At 46.4% G+C, this 16,058-nt stretch overlaps 1 protein-coding gene across 7 annotated transcripts in view; it reads left to right on the forward strand.

The window, feature by feature from the left end:
• Positions 1-16,058, forward strand: part of CFAP251 (cilia and flagella associated protein 251) — a 51,056-nt gene that overhangs the window by 10,972 nt on the left and 24,026 nt on the right. For all 7 annotated transcript variants that reach the window (XR_012896018.1, XM_075898643.1, XM_075898642.1 and 4 more), the window contains 9 exons: positions 382-490; positions 1,503-1,583; positions 2,563-2,640; positions 3,158-3,202; positions 4,563-4,780; positions 9,929-10,123; positions 11,804-12,051; positions 12,145-12,293; positions 14,809-14,982. Coding sequence is in view for 6 of the 7 variants with exons in the window: in XM_075898643.1 (XP_075754758.1) it covers positions 382-490; positions 1,503-1,583; positions 2,563-2,640; positions 3,158-3,202; positions 4,563-4,780; positions 9,929-10,123; positions 11,804-12,051; positions 12,145-12,293; positions 14,809-14,982 (1,297 nt within the window). In the remaining variant the exon portion in view is untranslated. The remainder of the gene's footprint in view (positions 1-381; positions 491-1,502; positions 1,584-2,562; positions 2,641-3,157; positions 3,203-4,562; positions 4,781-9,928; positions 10,124-11,803; positions 12,052-12,144; positions 12,294-14,808; positions 14,983-16,058) is intronic.

The following is a 16,058-nucleotide window of genomic DNA, read 5'->3' on the forward strand; positions in this document are numbered from 1 at the left end:
CCATCAGATGAGCGAAATCACAGCTCTGAAAGCAACACAGCAGCTTAGAACAGGATTCCTGATTCTGAGGGGAGTGGGTGGGAGTTGTATATGACAATACTTTCAGAAAAAGCAGACCTGTTGATGAATAATTTGCCCTGCTTTAAGGGTACTATAGAAACAAGATTCCAAGACTTGTGGTGTTTGGAACCTTACTTGAATTAGTTTGCAACAGCTCAGGTGGTGGTTTTGCCCCCAATGATGGTGAAAGGGTGATTCCAAAATGACAGGCTATAGACTTTTGTGAAAAGTAGTGAGTGGGAAGGGATGGAATGATAGCTAAAAGTAATATCGTAAATAGTTTTCTCTGTAATTAGTGACTGTGTATGCATTGTTCTGCAGCATTCCTGTGCATACAATATTTGGTAGTCATCCAGAGGATGGTGTTGGTGCTATTGCTATTTCCCAAGATGCTAAATATTTGGTAACAGTTGGTGCCAGCAAAATACAGGTAAAGAAAATCTTTTCTCTGACTCCTGTGAAGATTGACCCCTGCAAATTTGCACCAGTTTAACTGATAGGAGGATATGAACGAGAGTGGAGTAAAACTGGGCAGGATGAGGACTGGCTTTCCAAAATCATGTCATCTGGATTTTGGTTTTACTAACTCAGAATTTTCATTTATCTTAAACTGTAAAATTCAGAATATACGTCTGGACAAACTATTCTGATTTTGACAGATCTTTAATTAAAATAACTTGATTACATTAACTAGCAACATGAAATCCAGTTACCTTACATTTCAGGCAGAAATGTAACATATATTTCTTTGTTTAGTTTCAGATCATACTGTCAGTCTTCTCCAATATACAAGAAGGGGTATAATGTCAGACCTGGTTAGCAGTGATGTAATGAGAGTTCTCGGCTAAGTCAGTTGTGCTTTGCAGTTCAAATCCAAAATTATGCCAGGGCTAAAGCTAGTGAAAGGTCATACTAAATGCAAATGTTGTATCCACATTCTCCGTGTATACTACTGGAGATAATTAAATTCATGCTCACTTGAATTCATCTGAGTCAAGAGTGGAATCCAGGCCTGCAGAAGTGAAAACCTAATGCTATGACCTCTTGCATTATTCTGTAAACTTAGGCCAGTCTTCCCTGGCAAAGAGCCACATGCAAACATGGTTCAAATGTAGCTGCAGCAAAAGTGATTTATAATGGTGGGAAACATAACTCAGATTTTGTTGATCTCCAGTTCAAAAAGTGTTTCTGACTGCAGGTCTGACCATGCTGAGTATTTATCTGAGACTGCATACAATCAGTATCTTATGTAATCAATTTTTAAAAATTCCAGACTAACCAGCAAGACCCTACTAGGCTTCATTCTGCTCTCTTGCTCCCCCATGTAACCCACTGACTCTACTGGAGCTGCTGCAGTTTGAATGAGCAGGATTAGGCCCACTGAGTTCAATAGGGGTTCAGTAAATCACATTGATATTTCCTTGCTTTCCCCTGTCTGCCAGAGAGTTTGCATTTGGAAGTGGACGTCACCTGAAGACAAACCTATGTTTAGTATAGAATTGCCTCCTGCATTTGGTTATCAGGTGAGTGATTCTGATTATGAAAAGGAATTGAGAGTGGAAACAAACCATTTTTAAACACAGTGTGCCTGATTTGCACCTAATTCCTGCACTTGGGGTAGGAAGAGGGATGGATGTAGGACAATGATGTTGTTGCATTGCTGTGTGGGGCAGTGTGCAGACACCATTATACATTAGAGCAACCTCAGAAATGCTCACTGCTCCCCATGATGATTCTCTATAGGCCCTGAGAATAGCAATAGAGCAGTGCATTTCAGCTATGCCCAAGACTCTCTGCTGTGGTGACCTTTCAGCAGCAGGTGAAAAGTAATGCTCTGATGCCAGCTTTACACTGCCCAGGTAAAAGAGAAAAAAACAACAACCCAAAAACAAAAGTCATGTAGCATTTCAAAGACTAACAAGATGGTTTATTAGGTGATGAGCTTTCTTCAGATCATATGAAGTGCTACATGACTTTTGTTTTTCTTTTTGGTTTTACCAAGATCAGACTAACATGGCTATTTCTCTGTTATTACCCAGGAAGGCATTCCTCATAGGGGTCACACTCACAAACCTGTTTACACTGCCATACTGACATAGAAGGCCTTAGTGGATAGGTGGGCAGTAAGCAGTTCACCAGGATTAGCCCATGAAGCCATCAGATGCTTTATTTACCTGTAGCTCTTGTTGGCCGCGGCTCATCAGTCACGGTCAATGGGAGCAGTGGGAAATGGCACAGACCGGGACACCACTTCCTGCAGCAGCCATACCTGCAGATGTGCAGGTAAATAAAACATCTGGCTAACCCTGGCAAGCCATGTTTGGTTCACAGGCCATTGATTGCCTTGTGGGTCAAATTCTCTCCAGATTAACACACTACATCTGTAAGAAGAATGGATTTAGGGAAGCACAAGTGGGTGTGCAGAGCATTACAATGGACATGTGTGAATGTCATACGCTGGCCAATGTCAAATTTACTCTAACTTTAATTTTTTAATTTCAGAGCTACATTGTTTTTAATCCAAAAAATCATAAGGAACTAGTCAGTAACAGTAAAACTCAAGTGCTGTTTTATATGTGGGTAAGTAGGCATAGGAGTTAATGTGATACATAATTTTGTTTGTAGTTCTTTTGCCACAAGAACAGGATAATCCTGATGGGGAAGATATTATTTCAACATTCTAATTACTCTTTTAATAAAGAAATTATGGAAGGGATGGAGACATACTGTAGCTTTGTGTTGCAGAGTGACAGCAGAAAGGGCACTGGATTGTGTCTCAGGAACCTGCTTTCTATTCTTGGTTCTGTCAGTTGTGTGACCTTGGGCAAATCATTTAGCTTTTCTATTTCCTCTCCAACTTTTTGTCTACTTAATGTAAGGTCTTCAGGGCAGCTGTTTTTTGTTTTTTTTTTACAATTTGCATAGTGTCTAGTGCAATAAGTTCTCAGTTGTGGGTGTGGCAAACTGGCAAACAAATGCTGCTATAATAATAAGATAACACAGTGATGGGCATGTTAGACAGAGCTTCTTTTCTGATCAAAGTCCATTTTAAAAATGATCATCTTTATGTGAGATGAGTCTCTGTATTTCTCCTCAGGATACTAGCGGTTTGCATTATAGCGCTCCTCCTTTAACAGACAGAGTGAGTATTGTAAATGGACAGTAAGTGGCGGTTAAACTGGTTTGCTTTTTTTCTGACATTGATGATCGGTCTGTCTTATTAAACAAGCACAGTGTCCTGAATGGAGTGATCTTGCTAAGTCCCTCCATATCACAGTGCAATATCCCCCCAGTGTCTAGTGCTTTGGGTCTGTTACTGTAAAATAACATTTTAGATGTTGGTTAATTGTGAGAAGCTGCATGGCTCTCTAGAGCAATGGTTCTCAACCAGGGGTATACGTATCTCTGGGACACACAGTGGTCTTCCAGGGGCACATCAGTTCATCTACATAATTATCTAGTGTTACAACAGGCTACATAAAAACTCGCAAAATCAGTACAAACGAGGGATGTTAAAATGCGTTTATTTGTGTAAACGTGTGACCACTGAAACTTTCAGCGGCTACATGTTTACACACAGTGGGGGAGGGAAGATCCAGCCTGTGGAAGGCAGCAGGGGTGGGGATCAGGCAGCTCCACACTTAAAAGCCAACCCCCCATGTGAACTGGCTCCTACCTCCTATTTTATAATTGTATGGTAAAAATGAGAAATTTGAACAATTTTTCTGTAGCAATGTGTGGTGACCCTTTTTTGTATTTCTATGTCTGATTTTGTAGGTAAATAGTTTCTAAGTGTGGTGAAACTTGGGGGTACTCAACACAAATCAGAGTCCTGAAGGTGGCCCACTAATCTGGAAAGATTGAGAGCCACTGCTCTAGGGAACACTGTGGATAGTGGAGGGGATAGCTTGGTGTTACTGGGAGGTCAGATTCCTATGGAGCTTCCAGAAAGAGCTGATCCTATCCCATCTCCAGCTACAGGACCGTCCTCCCTTTGCCTGCATGACAGACTTACCTCTGCTGTGTTCTGCCATTGGTGGGGAGAGGGGCAGTCAATCCTTAATGTGGAGCTGTGGGAGCAGCTTTGTACTGAAAAGGCATGAGCTGCCAATAACTAGTGGAGATGTCAGTAATACTTGGCCCTAACAGAGCTTCACATCTGCAGTCATTAGTTAAATAGGGCTTGATGTCCCTCTCTCCATCTGCAGTGGAAGGGAAACAAGGCATGGGACAGACCCAGAGCCCAATAGATGTAGGGAAATTTTCCTTCACCCAGCAAAGCCCCTCCATGCAACCAACATTTATGTAGCTGGAATTCTGTGAGTGTTCAGGAGTGTGGCTGTTGTTCTCTAAAGCACCTTGCTGCCTATAACACCAGAAGTTTCCTACAGTCAGATTTATGAGGTTATTTTTTCTCTTTAATTTCAGTTGACTTTGCAAGGGTAGGTTAGTTTTTTACTTTGCAGAGAATGCCATGCAGCATCTTTCTGCTTCCTTTGCAGACTTTCGACAAGACAGTGGGACTCTTTAGTCAGTCAGTTTTTCATTTTAGCAATTTGCAAGCACTCACAGCCACATCTGGAGGAAAGCTGGTGGTGTGGGACATAGTCTGCTCACCGTCCAGGCCTGCCAGTTTGTGTGTAAAGCCACATAATATGAAGGCTATTAAGTTGATGTATGTGCAGAAAGATGCCCTCACTGTGCTTACTGCGTCCGACAGGTAATGGATAAAATACTTTCTTGATTTTAAGCTAATGTGGGCATTTAAAAAGTCAGTGTGTATGGCTGAAATTAAAAATCAATGTTCAAACTCTTTGTTTGCATTGTTCTGCATATATTTATATTGAATCAAATCTAGAAGTCTTCATAAAGCAAACCTGCAGTTGCAGTCCCTGGTAATTTGCCTGAGTAATAACAGAAACAATAACAATAAGGCCCCTGTTAACTTTTAATGTGTTTAGGATTATTGAATTGATTTAAAATGAAAACAGGATTCTTCTGCAATGTATAAAACCTGATTTTCCACAGCCTTTACACCTGTGCAAAGCAAGTACACAATTCTGTTGTGATGGTATTCTGTACCCACTTTGCACAACCATTAGTGATGATGCAAGGTGGTGGCAAAACAAGTCAATCAGCACATCACAGGAGCAGGTATATGAGCCATGTGGCCCACCTCGAACAAGTGACAGTAGAACCTTTTTACATCTCTACCCCTATGCAACCTTTTAAGGAGACACGTAAGCTAGATTGCTTTAGGAGTTGAAGGCTGGGTTTTCCAACACTTCAGCAGTGATCTAACTCTTTTCCCAGGAGGAGCTTTGTTCAAAGAGAGCACTTGTGAAAATCCCGCTCTAAATAAAAATAGAGATAATATTTTTCATATTCTTCCACATGCAAATCCAGGTGGCTCTAGTTAATGCAGCGGGTACAAAACTTGAGGCCACTGGCAAGGTATTTAATAATAATTAATAATAAAAACTTATATTTTATGTACATGCCAGTGTTGCAATTTTAAAGTTGAATACAGGCAGTCCCCGACTTACGCGGATCCGACTTATGTCGGATCCGCACTTACGAACAGGGCTTTCTCGCCCCGGAGCTCACAGGCAGCGATCCGCCACCTCGACCTCCGGGGCGAGTAAAGCTGCTCCCAGTGCCCCTGGTCTGCGGGAACCCGCCGCTGCTGCGGCTTCGCTCACGGTGCTCCTGGTCTGCTGGAGACGGTCTCCAGCAGACCAGAGACACCGGGAGCGAAGCCCCAGCTGCGGCGCGGTCCCGCGCCTCTGAGGCTTTGCCAGAGCAAAGCCTCAGAGGCGCGGCACCCCGCTGCCACTGTGGCTTTGCTCCCCGTGTCCCTGGTCTGCTGGGGGGGGGCGTAGCTAGTGTGCCCCCCCCAGCAGACCAGGCTTTTGTTGCCGGACCCTGGGGCAGAGCAGCTGGGGCGCTGCCGGTTGGTCCCGCAGCGCTGCTCTGGGCACTACTTGACCAACCCGGCAGCACCCGAGCTGCTCTGCCCCAGGCGTCCTGATTCAGCCGCTGCTGGTCAGTTTCAGCAGCGGCTGAATCAGGATGCCTGGGACAGAGCAGCTAGGGTGCTGCTGGGTTGGTCCAGTAGCGCCGAGGAGCGGTGCTACTGGAGCAACCCAGCAGCACCCCAGCTGCTCTGCCCCAGGCGTCCCCAAGTCAGCCGCTGCTGAAACTGACCAGTGCTGACTACAGGAAGCCCGAGGCAGAGTTGCTCTGCCCCAGGCTTCCTGGAATCAGCGCTGATCAGTTTCAGCAGCAGCTGACTTGGGGACGCTTGGGGTTCTTAAATTGAATCTGTATGTAAGTCAGAACTGGCGGTCAGTTTCAGCAGCGGCTGAATCTGGACGCCAGTTCCAACTTACATACAGATTCAACTTAAGAACAAACCTACAGTCCCTATCTTGTACGCAACCCGGGGACTGCCTGTACCTTGCATCCTTCTGGGACTGTGCTGAATAGTAAAATAAATGTCTGTCTTAATATACACAGTCAAAATCTGTGAAATCTCCCATCCCATCTCTAATACACAGGCTCATGGTTTTCCACTGATTGCATAGGAATTAATTTTTTCTGTAAAGTGAATTGTAAGAGCTGTTTTTCTTAATCAGTAGAGGGAACTGATACATGCAAATCTTAAATCCGTGCTGGGTAACTTGTAGCCTGCAGGCTTCATGCAGCCCATCAGAGTTCTGTGTGTGGCCCTCAGGACATTTTGCCACACACAGGATTACTGCATTCTGCTGCTTTGTGTCTGGGTAGTTTTTTTTCCTGATGGTATTACTAAAGTTACACACCTCTAAAACACAGGCACGTGAAGTGAGCTGGGTGCTGATTGCACACATCAATTGCAGGAGCCGTGCTCTCCCTCTGCATCCAATCAAAGCGCTGCTACGGTTCAGCAGGCTCATCCTGCAAATTCTAGGAATGCAAGTACAGTTAGCAAAATTATCCTAGCCCAGAAAATTGACTTGGTTACAATACAATGTTGTGGCCTATGCAGATGAAAGAGGATCACTCATGTGACCTGCTCACTAATCTAGGTTGCCCATCACTGTCTTAAATGGTCTGACAAATTCCATCCAGTAGAGGGTAGTAGTGTGTATATTTACAGAGCAAGGCAATACAGGCAGCCCCCGGGTTACGTACAAGATAGGGACTGTAGGTTTGTTCTTAAGTTGAAGCTGTATGTAAGTCGGAACTGGCGTCAGCCGCTGCTGAAACTGATCAGTTTCAACCGCGGCTGAATCTGGACGCCAGTTCTGACTTACATACAGATTCAGCTTAAGAAACCCAGGCGTCCCCAAGTCAGCTGCTGCTGAAACTGATCAGCGGCTGATTCCAGGAAGCCTGGGGCAGAGCAACTCTGCCTCGGGCTTCCTGTAGTCAGCCGCTGGTCAGTTTCAGCAGCGGCTGACTTGGGGATGCCTGGGGCAGAGCAGCTGGGGTGCTGCCGGGTTGGTCCGGAGCAGCGCTGCGGGACCAACCCGGCAGCCCCCAGCTGCTCTACCTCAGGGGTAGGCAAGAAAAGCCTGGTCTGCTGGGGTGGGGCACTAACTGCACCCCCCCCAGCAGACCAGGGAGATGGGGGTGGGGATGCCCAAGTCCTCCATGGCTTTGCTCCGTCTCCCTGGTCTGCTGACCTGGGAGACGAGGAGCAAAGCCGCAGAGCACGCGGGCAGCGGGACAGTCCAGGCGCGCTTCGCTGTCCCACTGCTGGCATGCTCCGAGGCTTTGCTCCCCATCTCCCTGGTCTGCTGGTCAGACCAGGGAGATGGGGAGCAAAGCTTTGGAGCACGCCCGCAGCGGGACAGCCCGGGCGCGCTTGAGCTGTCCCCCTGCGGGCGTGCTCCGCGGCTTTGCTCCCCATCTCCCTGCAGACCAGGGAGATGGGGAGCAAAGCCGCGAAGCACGCCTGCAGTGGGACAGCCCAGGCGCGCCTGGGCTGCCCCGGAGCCCCAGCCCCTCCGCGGCTTTGCAAAGCCTTGGGGGGAGCCGGCGCCGGGACAGCCCAGGCACGTCTGGGCTGTCCGGCTGCCTGAGCCCCTCCGCGGTTTTGCTCCGCGTCTTCCTGGTCTGCAGACCAGGGAGACGTGGAGCAGCTTTTCTCGCCCCGGAGTACACGGGTGGCGGGACCACGAGGTCCCGCAGTCTGTGTCCTCCGGGGCGAGAAAAGCCGCATTCATAACTGCGGATCCGACATAAGTCGGATCCGCGTAAGTCGGGGACTGCCTGTACATTACAGCCCTTCTGGTATGGTATTCTGCTTTCCTTACATCCTACCTCAGTTGTATGCTACATCCCCCATGGGACTCTTGATGTATCATTTCTTTAAAAATCTCTATTTCAGATTGTCCTATTTTGGCCAACTGTTTTATGAAATACTTAGCATTTCATCAGATTATTCTAATAGAAATAAGTCACAAGATATTTTGCCAATTTTATAATTATTTGTTGGCAAGCCATATAGCAGGGCTACTCAACTTTGACAAACCAGGGGCCACAATTATATTCACAGCACATGCTGAGGACTGCAACTTAAGTGCGGTCGCATAGACATGCAAATATATATGCAAATAACTTTCACACTGGTGGGCATGAATACAAAGCACTTCACACAATGCCCTGGTGCTCCCAGCACCTCCTCCCTGGGGGATAGAAATGCTGACTCCCTATATCCATCTGTTCTAGCCAGTCTGTCTGCTTGCATTTTAATGCTCACCCCGCCTGGGAGACACCTCGCCGTTGTGGAGCGTGTTCCCAGTGGAGGCCATGTCTTGTGGGCCATGTGTTGATCCCCATGTAAATCCAAACTGCACTGCAGGCCACATGCAGCCCATGGGCTGCGTATTGAGTAGCCCTGCCATACAGTGATCCTGCAGTAATGTATTAAGCATCTATGTACTCTTTAAGGATTGCTAAGTGGAAGTTAATAACTATAAAAAATAAATACCTAGTACTTAATTGTTTACAGTTTGAAAGTGCTGCCTAAACATAAACTTACCCTAACATCATCCCCTGTCAGTTATGGATCATAGCCCTTGCTTTACAGATAGAAGGACTGAAACATGCTCCATTTAACTGGCCTCCCAAGATTGTGCATGGCAGAGTCAAAGCTAGAACTCAGGAGTTCTTGGGTTCTAGCCCCATGAGTAGGTTTTTAGACAAAAGCTAATTTAGTTGACAGCTTTGTTTAAGAATGTGGTTAACTGGTGCCAGACTACTACAGAGTTTATAGATACTAATTTTCTTCCCTCCAAAGGTCTTGTAACTAGAGATTAATGCAAAGGACTGTGAATTGAGAGTCTTGGGTTCTATTTTTGGCTGTGTTGTTGACATTTTGTGATGGAGGGATGTCATGTCAACACTCTGAGTTTCGATTTTCCCAGTTTCTATAAAGTGTGGATCAAAATGTCCTATAATGGTATTGTGAAATATAAAAGCCTGATTTTGATCTCACACTAGTTCTACGCCAATGTAACGACCTTGATTACAATGTGCAGTTACTCTTGACTTGCACCAGTGTAAATGAGAGCAGGATCAGGCTTTGTGAAATGTATTCTTCATAAAAATCCCTAGAGAAGTTCAGAACATTAAGACTGGTCTAAACACACTGTCTGAGACGAGTGGGGTGCATATCTATCCCATACAAACCTGCTATACTTGAACTATTAGTGCACAGCAGCAGGGTCCACACAGACATTTAGTGAGCGGTACACTAGTGCAGTGTAGATTTACACCTTCATTTGCCATGAACTCAATGTTTGCATAGGCAAGCCTTTGGTTCTTCTTGTACTCCTTAAAATGTTTTTGTTTAACAGATTTTTGTCTTTCCTTTCAGCTATTTTGTAACTTGTGATGTCAAAGGTCACGTTAAATTCTATGATGGCCAGCTGCAGCTTGTGAACTGGTACAGTCACTTTAAACTGGGGCCCATCCAATCCATTTCCTTCTCAAAAAGCCCTCCCAGACCTTCCAGCAACAACTCAAACTACTCCAGTTCATGCACTATAAATAGTCAACCGTTTATCATCAGGTGAGAGTCCTTCAGTGATAGATCTAATGATTGATGAATACTGTTGAGATGTTCAACTAGTAGTCAGCAGATTTTCTTTGTGGTGCTTTGGCTTGACAAAAATGGATTTTAAATCCTAAATCTAGTTGTGTGAAATGGTCAATGCCCTCGATTCAAGTGTCAATATACAATACACTGGGTGGGTGAGGGCTGCAGATCTTTACATTGGTTATCCTGATGCAGAATCAAACATGGCCATCACAGACAAGGGCAAGGAGTGCTCTCCCTGCTAGTTCATGATGGTCTCCCTTGCCTGCAACCTGAAATAGAGCTTCCTTATATTATACAGAGCTTTCAGACTCTTTTGGCAGCAGTTTTCTGATGTTCTCCAGGGGCCTGTGAGGCTTAGACAGACTCCTCTGAAAAGCAGAGTTCTGCCACAGGGAATAGGTATTTTCCCTAGTGGTCTCCCCTGTCTGAATCCTTCTCCTGACTAATTGCTGCAGTTTCCTGGCATTGGCAGCCCTTCTGGGAAGCAAGAAGTGGTAGAAAAGCAAAGGGAAGGGTGAAAAGATGCTCCTCCCATCATCAGATGTAAGGATGGAAATATCAACTAGCAATTTCTACAGACCATTTGCCTATCCAGATTATAGCAGCCTCCTTTGCTAAGCAGATATACACCTCCCCCCCACCTAGGGATGCAAAATCCTATTTAATTAATTAATTAACCAGTTAAACATTAATCAGTTAACCGATTAAATAGGGGTGGGTGGACTGTGACGGTTCTTCCGGCTGTGGGCAGGGGCCACTGCAGCCTGGTTGCTTCTGGCCCTGTGCTGGTCTGCCAGCTCCCAGTCATGCGTGGAGCTGGAAGTGGCAGCCCCGTGTGGGGCAGCAGAGCTGCTGCTGCCTCTGGGAGCTGCTGCAGCTTTAGGGCTGCTTCTGTGTGGGGCTGCCATTTCCAGTCCCACGTGGGACTGCTGGCTGGGAGGCAGCATCCCTGTGCAGAGGTCTGGCAGGTACCAGTTAACCATTACCCGGTGAGCATCGCCCATAAAGAGTGATGCTTACTAGGTAACTGGTTACCAGTTAACATCTCTACCCTCCCTACCAGCACTGGCAAACCAGGCTTCCCCTCAGGACAAATGACTGACAGGCCCTTCGTCCCCACAGAGGTAGTCAGAGCAGGCTTACAAATGCTGGAGAGAGGAGGTGTAGTTTAACTAAGCAAAAGACTGAGGCCTTCAAACCAGGGTTCCTAATGTCAGCTGTTTTTCAAAACCCATTTATGGTCTTAGCTTGCTAAATAGTTCCCGACTCCACAAAGAGTCCCTGTTTTTATCAGTGAGTGATTCGTGTGCAGTACTGTAAAAGGTGGCAGAACTGAGCTCTGAGAGGACTTCAGGATTTGACACTTTCATTGGGGCCAATCTCTCAAATTGCAGAAAGGCTGATAACCATTTCCCGGTAAGAGTTCAGTAATATACATGCACGGTCGGTTCTTTAGTTTTTATATCTTTGCTTATATACGTGTAGTGACTGAAATCTGACTGCTTTAAAGACATGGCTAAATGAACGGATGTGCAGTCATTCGTTCCGTTGTTTTGGAGAGCAGTCATTCACTAGTCTGCTGTTCAGTTGGGAGGGAAAAGAGTCCATCTGCCTGATTCATCAAATTGTCTGTTTCTTCATGATAAACAGGAATTTTATTCTCTCAACGCGGGATGCAACAGTGCTTCACTTTACAGCAAAGGGGTCAAAACTGGACAAATTAATGGAGGAGGCCAAAGAAGCTGTTAATGCCATTGCTTGCCACCCTAGCCAGCCTCTCATTGCCATAGGAAGTCATTGTGGGCTGCTAAAGGTGTGGGACTATATGCAGACAAAGTACCTCTATAGCCGAATCTTTATGGAGGCCAGTATCCAGTGCCTCGCCTATGACCCTAAAGGTATTTTTATCTTAAGATCTTACTGAACATCAAGCATCAGGTTTCCTGAGATGAGTGATCTGTAGAATAATTCTTCTCTGGTGTGTATTATAGGTACTTTTCTGGTGGCTGGTTTTACTGATGGAAGCGTTTACATCCTTGATTCTATTTCATTGGAAGATGATTGTAAAGAGTTCAAGTATTCAAGAGGCCCAGTAACTCATATAAGCTTCTCTCATGATTCCCAGTATTTTGCAACTGCTGTAAGTTTCTCTTTCAAGATATGTATATTCTTCTCGTGGGTCTGGAACTTACAGGCTTTGCCAAGATGTCATCCTGAAAAGAGACCAGGCAGAATCCTCTCCACTGAGGGCCTATGACTCTAGAATGCTCTCCCTCTATTAAAGTTGTTCTACTTTGAAGAGTGACTTTGTAAAAACGGCACTGTGCTCCTTAGTGTACTTACTGCCTGCCTGTGCCTAGAGCCCCACATGCTGATTCTAGTGACAGAGTGATATGGATTCTGGTGGCTTATGTGTCTGTAGTGGAGCAGCTGCTCTACTCTGGTTTGAAAGGGGTTAAAATAGTGCCAACCCCTGCATAGGGCCCCAGCCAACCAAGAAAAGGCTTAATGAGAGCTAATCAACTTCAGGCCTGAAAGCAGGCAATCAGAGCTAGCTTAATAAAGGGCTGCAAGGTACAGAGGAGCTGAGCCTCTCCCTGGAGGGCAAGAGAGAAAAACTAGCTGCTTAGAACAGGGTCAGGGTAGCAAGAGGGAGCTCCCAGCTGGTTGGGCCCTTGATACAAAGGTACTGGGGCTTTACAGGGAAGTGGCCCAGGGAAATGGATAGAAGGGGTTACAGCATATGTAGGGTGTGGATGCTGCCTCCAGGGTTCCTTGGTGGGGACCTGGAGTAGTACTGTATCCAAGTCTCTCTTCTCCTCTCCTCTCTTGCCCTGAACTTGCCTCTGAGGAGCATGGCTGACCCAGACAGGAGGTTGCCCCTGAGGTAAGGGGCTAGACTGAGCTGCAGTTGGCCTCTGAAGCAGGTGCAAGCACTGAGGACTGCTGGTTCCCTTAGAAGAGGGGAGAACAGAGTTGGGGCATAGCCAGAAAGACATGCCCTGAAGAGGATACCATGGTCCAGGACCAGTGTGGGCCCAGATCCTAAACTATGTGGAGACAGCGGAACAGATAACAGGCAAGACACCATCTGAAGAGGTTTCATGGGAACTCAACTGAGCTAATTGGCTGGACAACCAGCAATAGGTACCACAGTGGTGAGTCAGCCCGTTTACGTGTGGTGGAGCAAAAGGACATCTGGTCCTCCCTTGGTAAGGGGAAGAGTGAGGACTAAGGGAAGCCATGCCAATTTGGGAGACTAGAAATACTGAGGATGGAGATATAAAAATGGACTATTATTGGAGGGCCTGTGTGATCCAGCTTGCAGACTAGTGGTGGTGTCTGCATTCTCCACCAATTGCTATGGGGGACTCACCATCATGGTGCCTCCTTCTGGTCATTCTGGAATGAGCTCAGTTCAGTTTCCGTTCAGACTCTTTGGTATCTTGTCTATCATCACTCTGTGGTCTCCACCTTCTTTGGACCCACATCGCTCCCAGACCACGGCATCCTCTGTAGGATATGGCTGTCTGGCTGTGCCCCAACTTCATTCTTCCCCATTCTGGGGGGAACCAGCAGTTCTCAGTACTTGCACCTGCCTCAATAGCCGACTGCAGCTGAGTACAGCCCTTCACTCGGGCAAACTGCAGTCAGGTTCAGCCATGCTCCTGCGAGGCAAGTATGGTGCAAGGGGGAGGGGACAAACTCAGGCCTCTCCATTACTCCAGGTCCTTACTAAGGAACCCTTGACGTGGCAGCCACACCCTGCATCTCCTGCAACCCCATCTATCCATTTCCTTGGACCAGTTCCCGATGACCTGCTCCTTTGTATCGGGGCCCTAGTCAGCCCTGGCCCATACTGTTTGCTTCCCTCACCCTGCCCAGCACTGTTTTAAGCAGCTAGTCCTTCTGTCTTGCCCTCCAGGGGGAGACTCAACTCATCTGTTCTCTACAGCCTTTCTTATACTGCCCAAGCTCTCTTTGGCTGTTTTCAAGCATCCACTTGATTATCTCTGATTAAACCCTTTCCTGGCCACCTGGGTCTCTGCACAGCCTCTCTGGATTGTTTTAAGCCCTTCTATACCAGAGTAAGGCAGCTGCCCCACTACAATATCATCAAAAGAATTGTGAACTCATCTTCATATTTTGGTGCACAGAGGTAACAGGCTGCATTTGAAGGCAATGTGGTTGCATTTGGAGTGTAGAATCTTAACTATTGATTGACTCTCATGTCCCATGGGAGTTGAGAGTAAAAGAAAAATATCTTTTTGTTTGTAACCTGATCACATTTTCTCTAGACTCAGAGACAATCAATATGAGGTTTCATGATGCCATTTTTACATTCCCTTTCCAGAGAAGAAGCACACTCTAGTATACCCCTGAGGTTGGTCTGTGGCTTCCTTTCAAGCAGGGCTGAAGAGTTGTTCATTATTATTTTAATGTTTGTTTGGTTCTGTTCTGATCCTTTTCCCCAAATCAGGCATGATGTTGTTGTTGTCATTCTATTTACCTCATTTTCCTTGTGGCTTATTCAGCACATAGCTAGAAATGCATGTAGGCCAGAGTAATGAGCTAGGAATTCCCCTGAGAGCTAGGGGAACACAATAGAAATGCAGGCTGAAGATAAAATAGAATATTTGTATTATTATTTTTAGGATGAAAAATATTCAGTGACTGTTTACAGAAGAATTCTGAAAAATGGAGAGAGAACCTGGGAACATCTCGCAGGGGTTCACTCGCATTATAAAGCAATTCGAAATATAATATTTGGCGTTGATTTAGACAGTGATCAACCAAGACTCTTAAGCCTTGGGGAGGACAGGTTGTTGGTAAGTCTGCCTAAGAACATGTGAGGCTGTAGAGTTTACTGGTTAGAGCGGGGACTTAGTGGAGGGACTCCTGAGTCCCATTCCCAGTTCTGACTCAACTTACTGTTTGTCTTTGGGTAAGTTACTTGAGCTCCTGTGGGTACTCATCTACAGCCTGAACATGTCCAGGGGCCATTGAAGGTGCTTAACTTCACATATAAAACCCTGTGTGTCTTAGGCCCTAGTTGTATGAGACACAACTCTGCATCCCACAATTTGTACTGTGCCCCAGTCACTGGTTGTCCGTGGGTTTGTCCCTTTGTATTTGTTGAGCTCGCAGCTGGGCATTCTCAGTGAAGGGCCCCTAATTTTGCCACCTGATCTCTCTCTTACCCAGATAGACTCTCACTTTGAGCTTCTCCTCTATATTGCAAGACCTGTTCATTTACTTGGATTAAAAAATTCCCCCTTCCCTCCTGCCGTGCTTCATACTAGTTGCCTTTATGGCAGTGCAGTTTCAGTAGGGCAAGGTCCCCAAGCTGCAGAGCAGCAGAGAGTACAATGGATCCAATCTGTTCTTGCACCCCTCTGTGTGGGAGGCAATGACCAGCCAATGCATGAAGCAGCGGCTACACCAGCCCAGGCTTCCAAAGGCTACTGGGCAGGAACAATGTGCCTGTAATGTGTAGGGGGCCATGTACTTCTGCATAGACTCCCCACATTCTACTCACATAGCACCTCCTCCACCGCCAATGAACTAACACCAATTCCACTGCAATCGGGCCAGTGCACGCTGGTGTGGCGCTCCAGCAAGAAGCTGGCTAGTTGGGTGGAACACTCAGCTGCAGTGGGAGGTCGGGGTACCCCTAGCTTCCTGCAGGCTGCCATGCTCAGCAGCAGATGTCCCAGCAGGTTAAGGGATCGGCTGGGGTGTGCCCCCTGAACTGTTCCAGTCCTGAGCCATGTTCGCCCCCACCGCCGCCATTTCAGGGGCTAGGGGGGCTGTAGCCGCACATACGAGGTACCTGTTGTTTTTCCTGCTTCCTGTTTCCTCTAACTAGGGAGTGCAAGGGAAAATCAAAGCCTGCTATATTCCT

The sequence above is a fragment of the Pelodiscus sinensis genome, chromosome 15 (genome assembly GCF_049634645.1).
Source record: "Pelodiscus sinensis isolate JC-2024 chromosome 15, ASM4963464v1, whole genome shotgun sequence".
Lineage (NCBI taxonomy): Eukaryota > Metazoa > Chordata > Testudines > Trionychidae > Pelodiscus > Pelodiscus sinensis.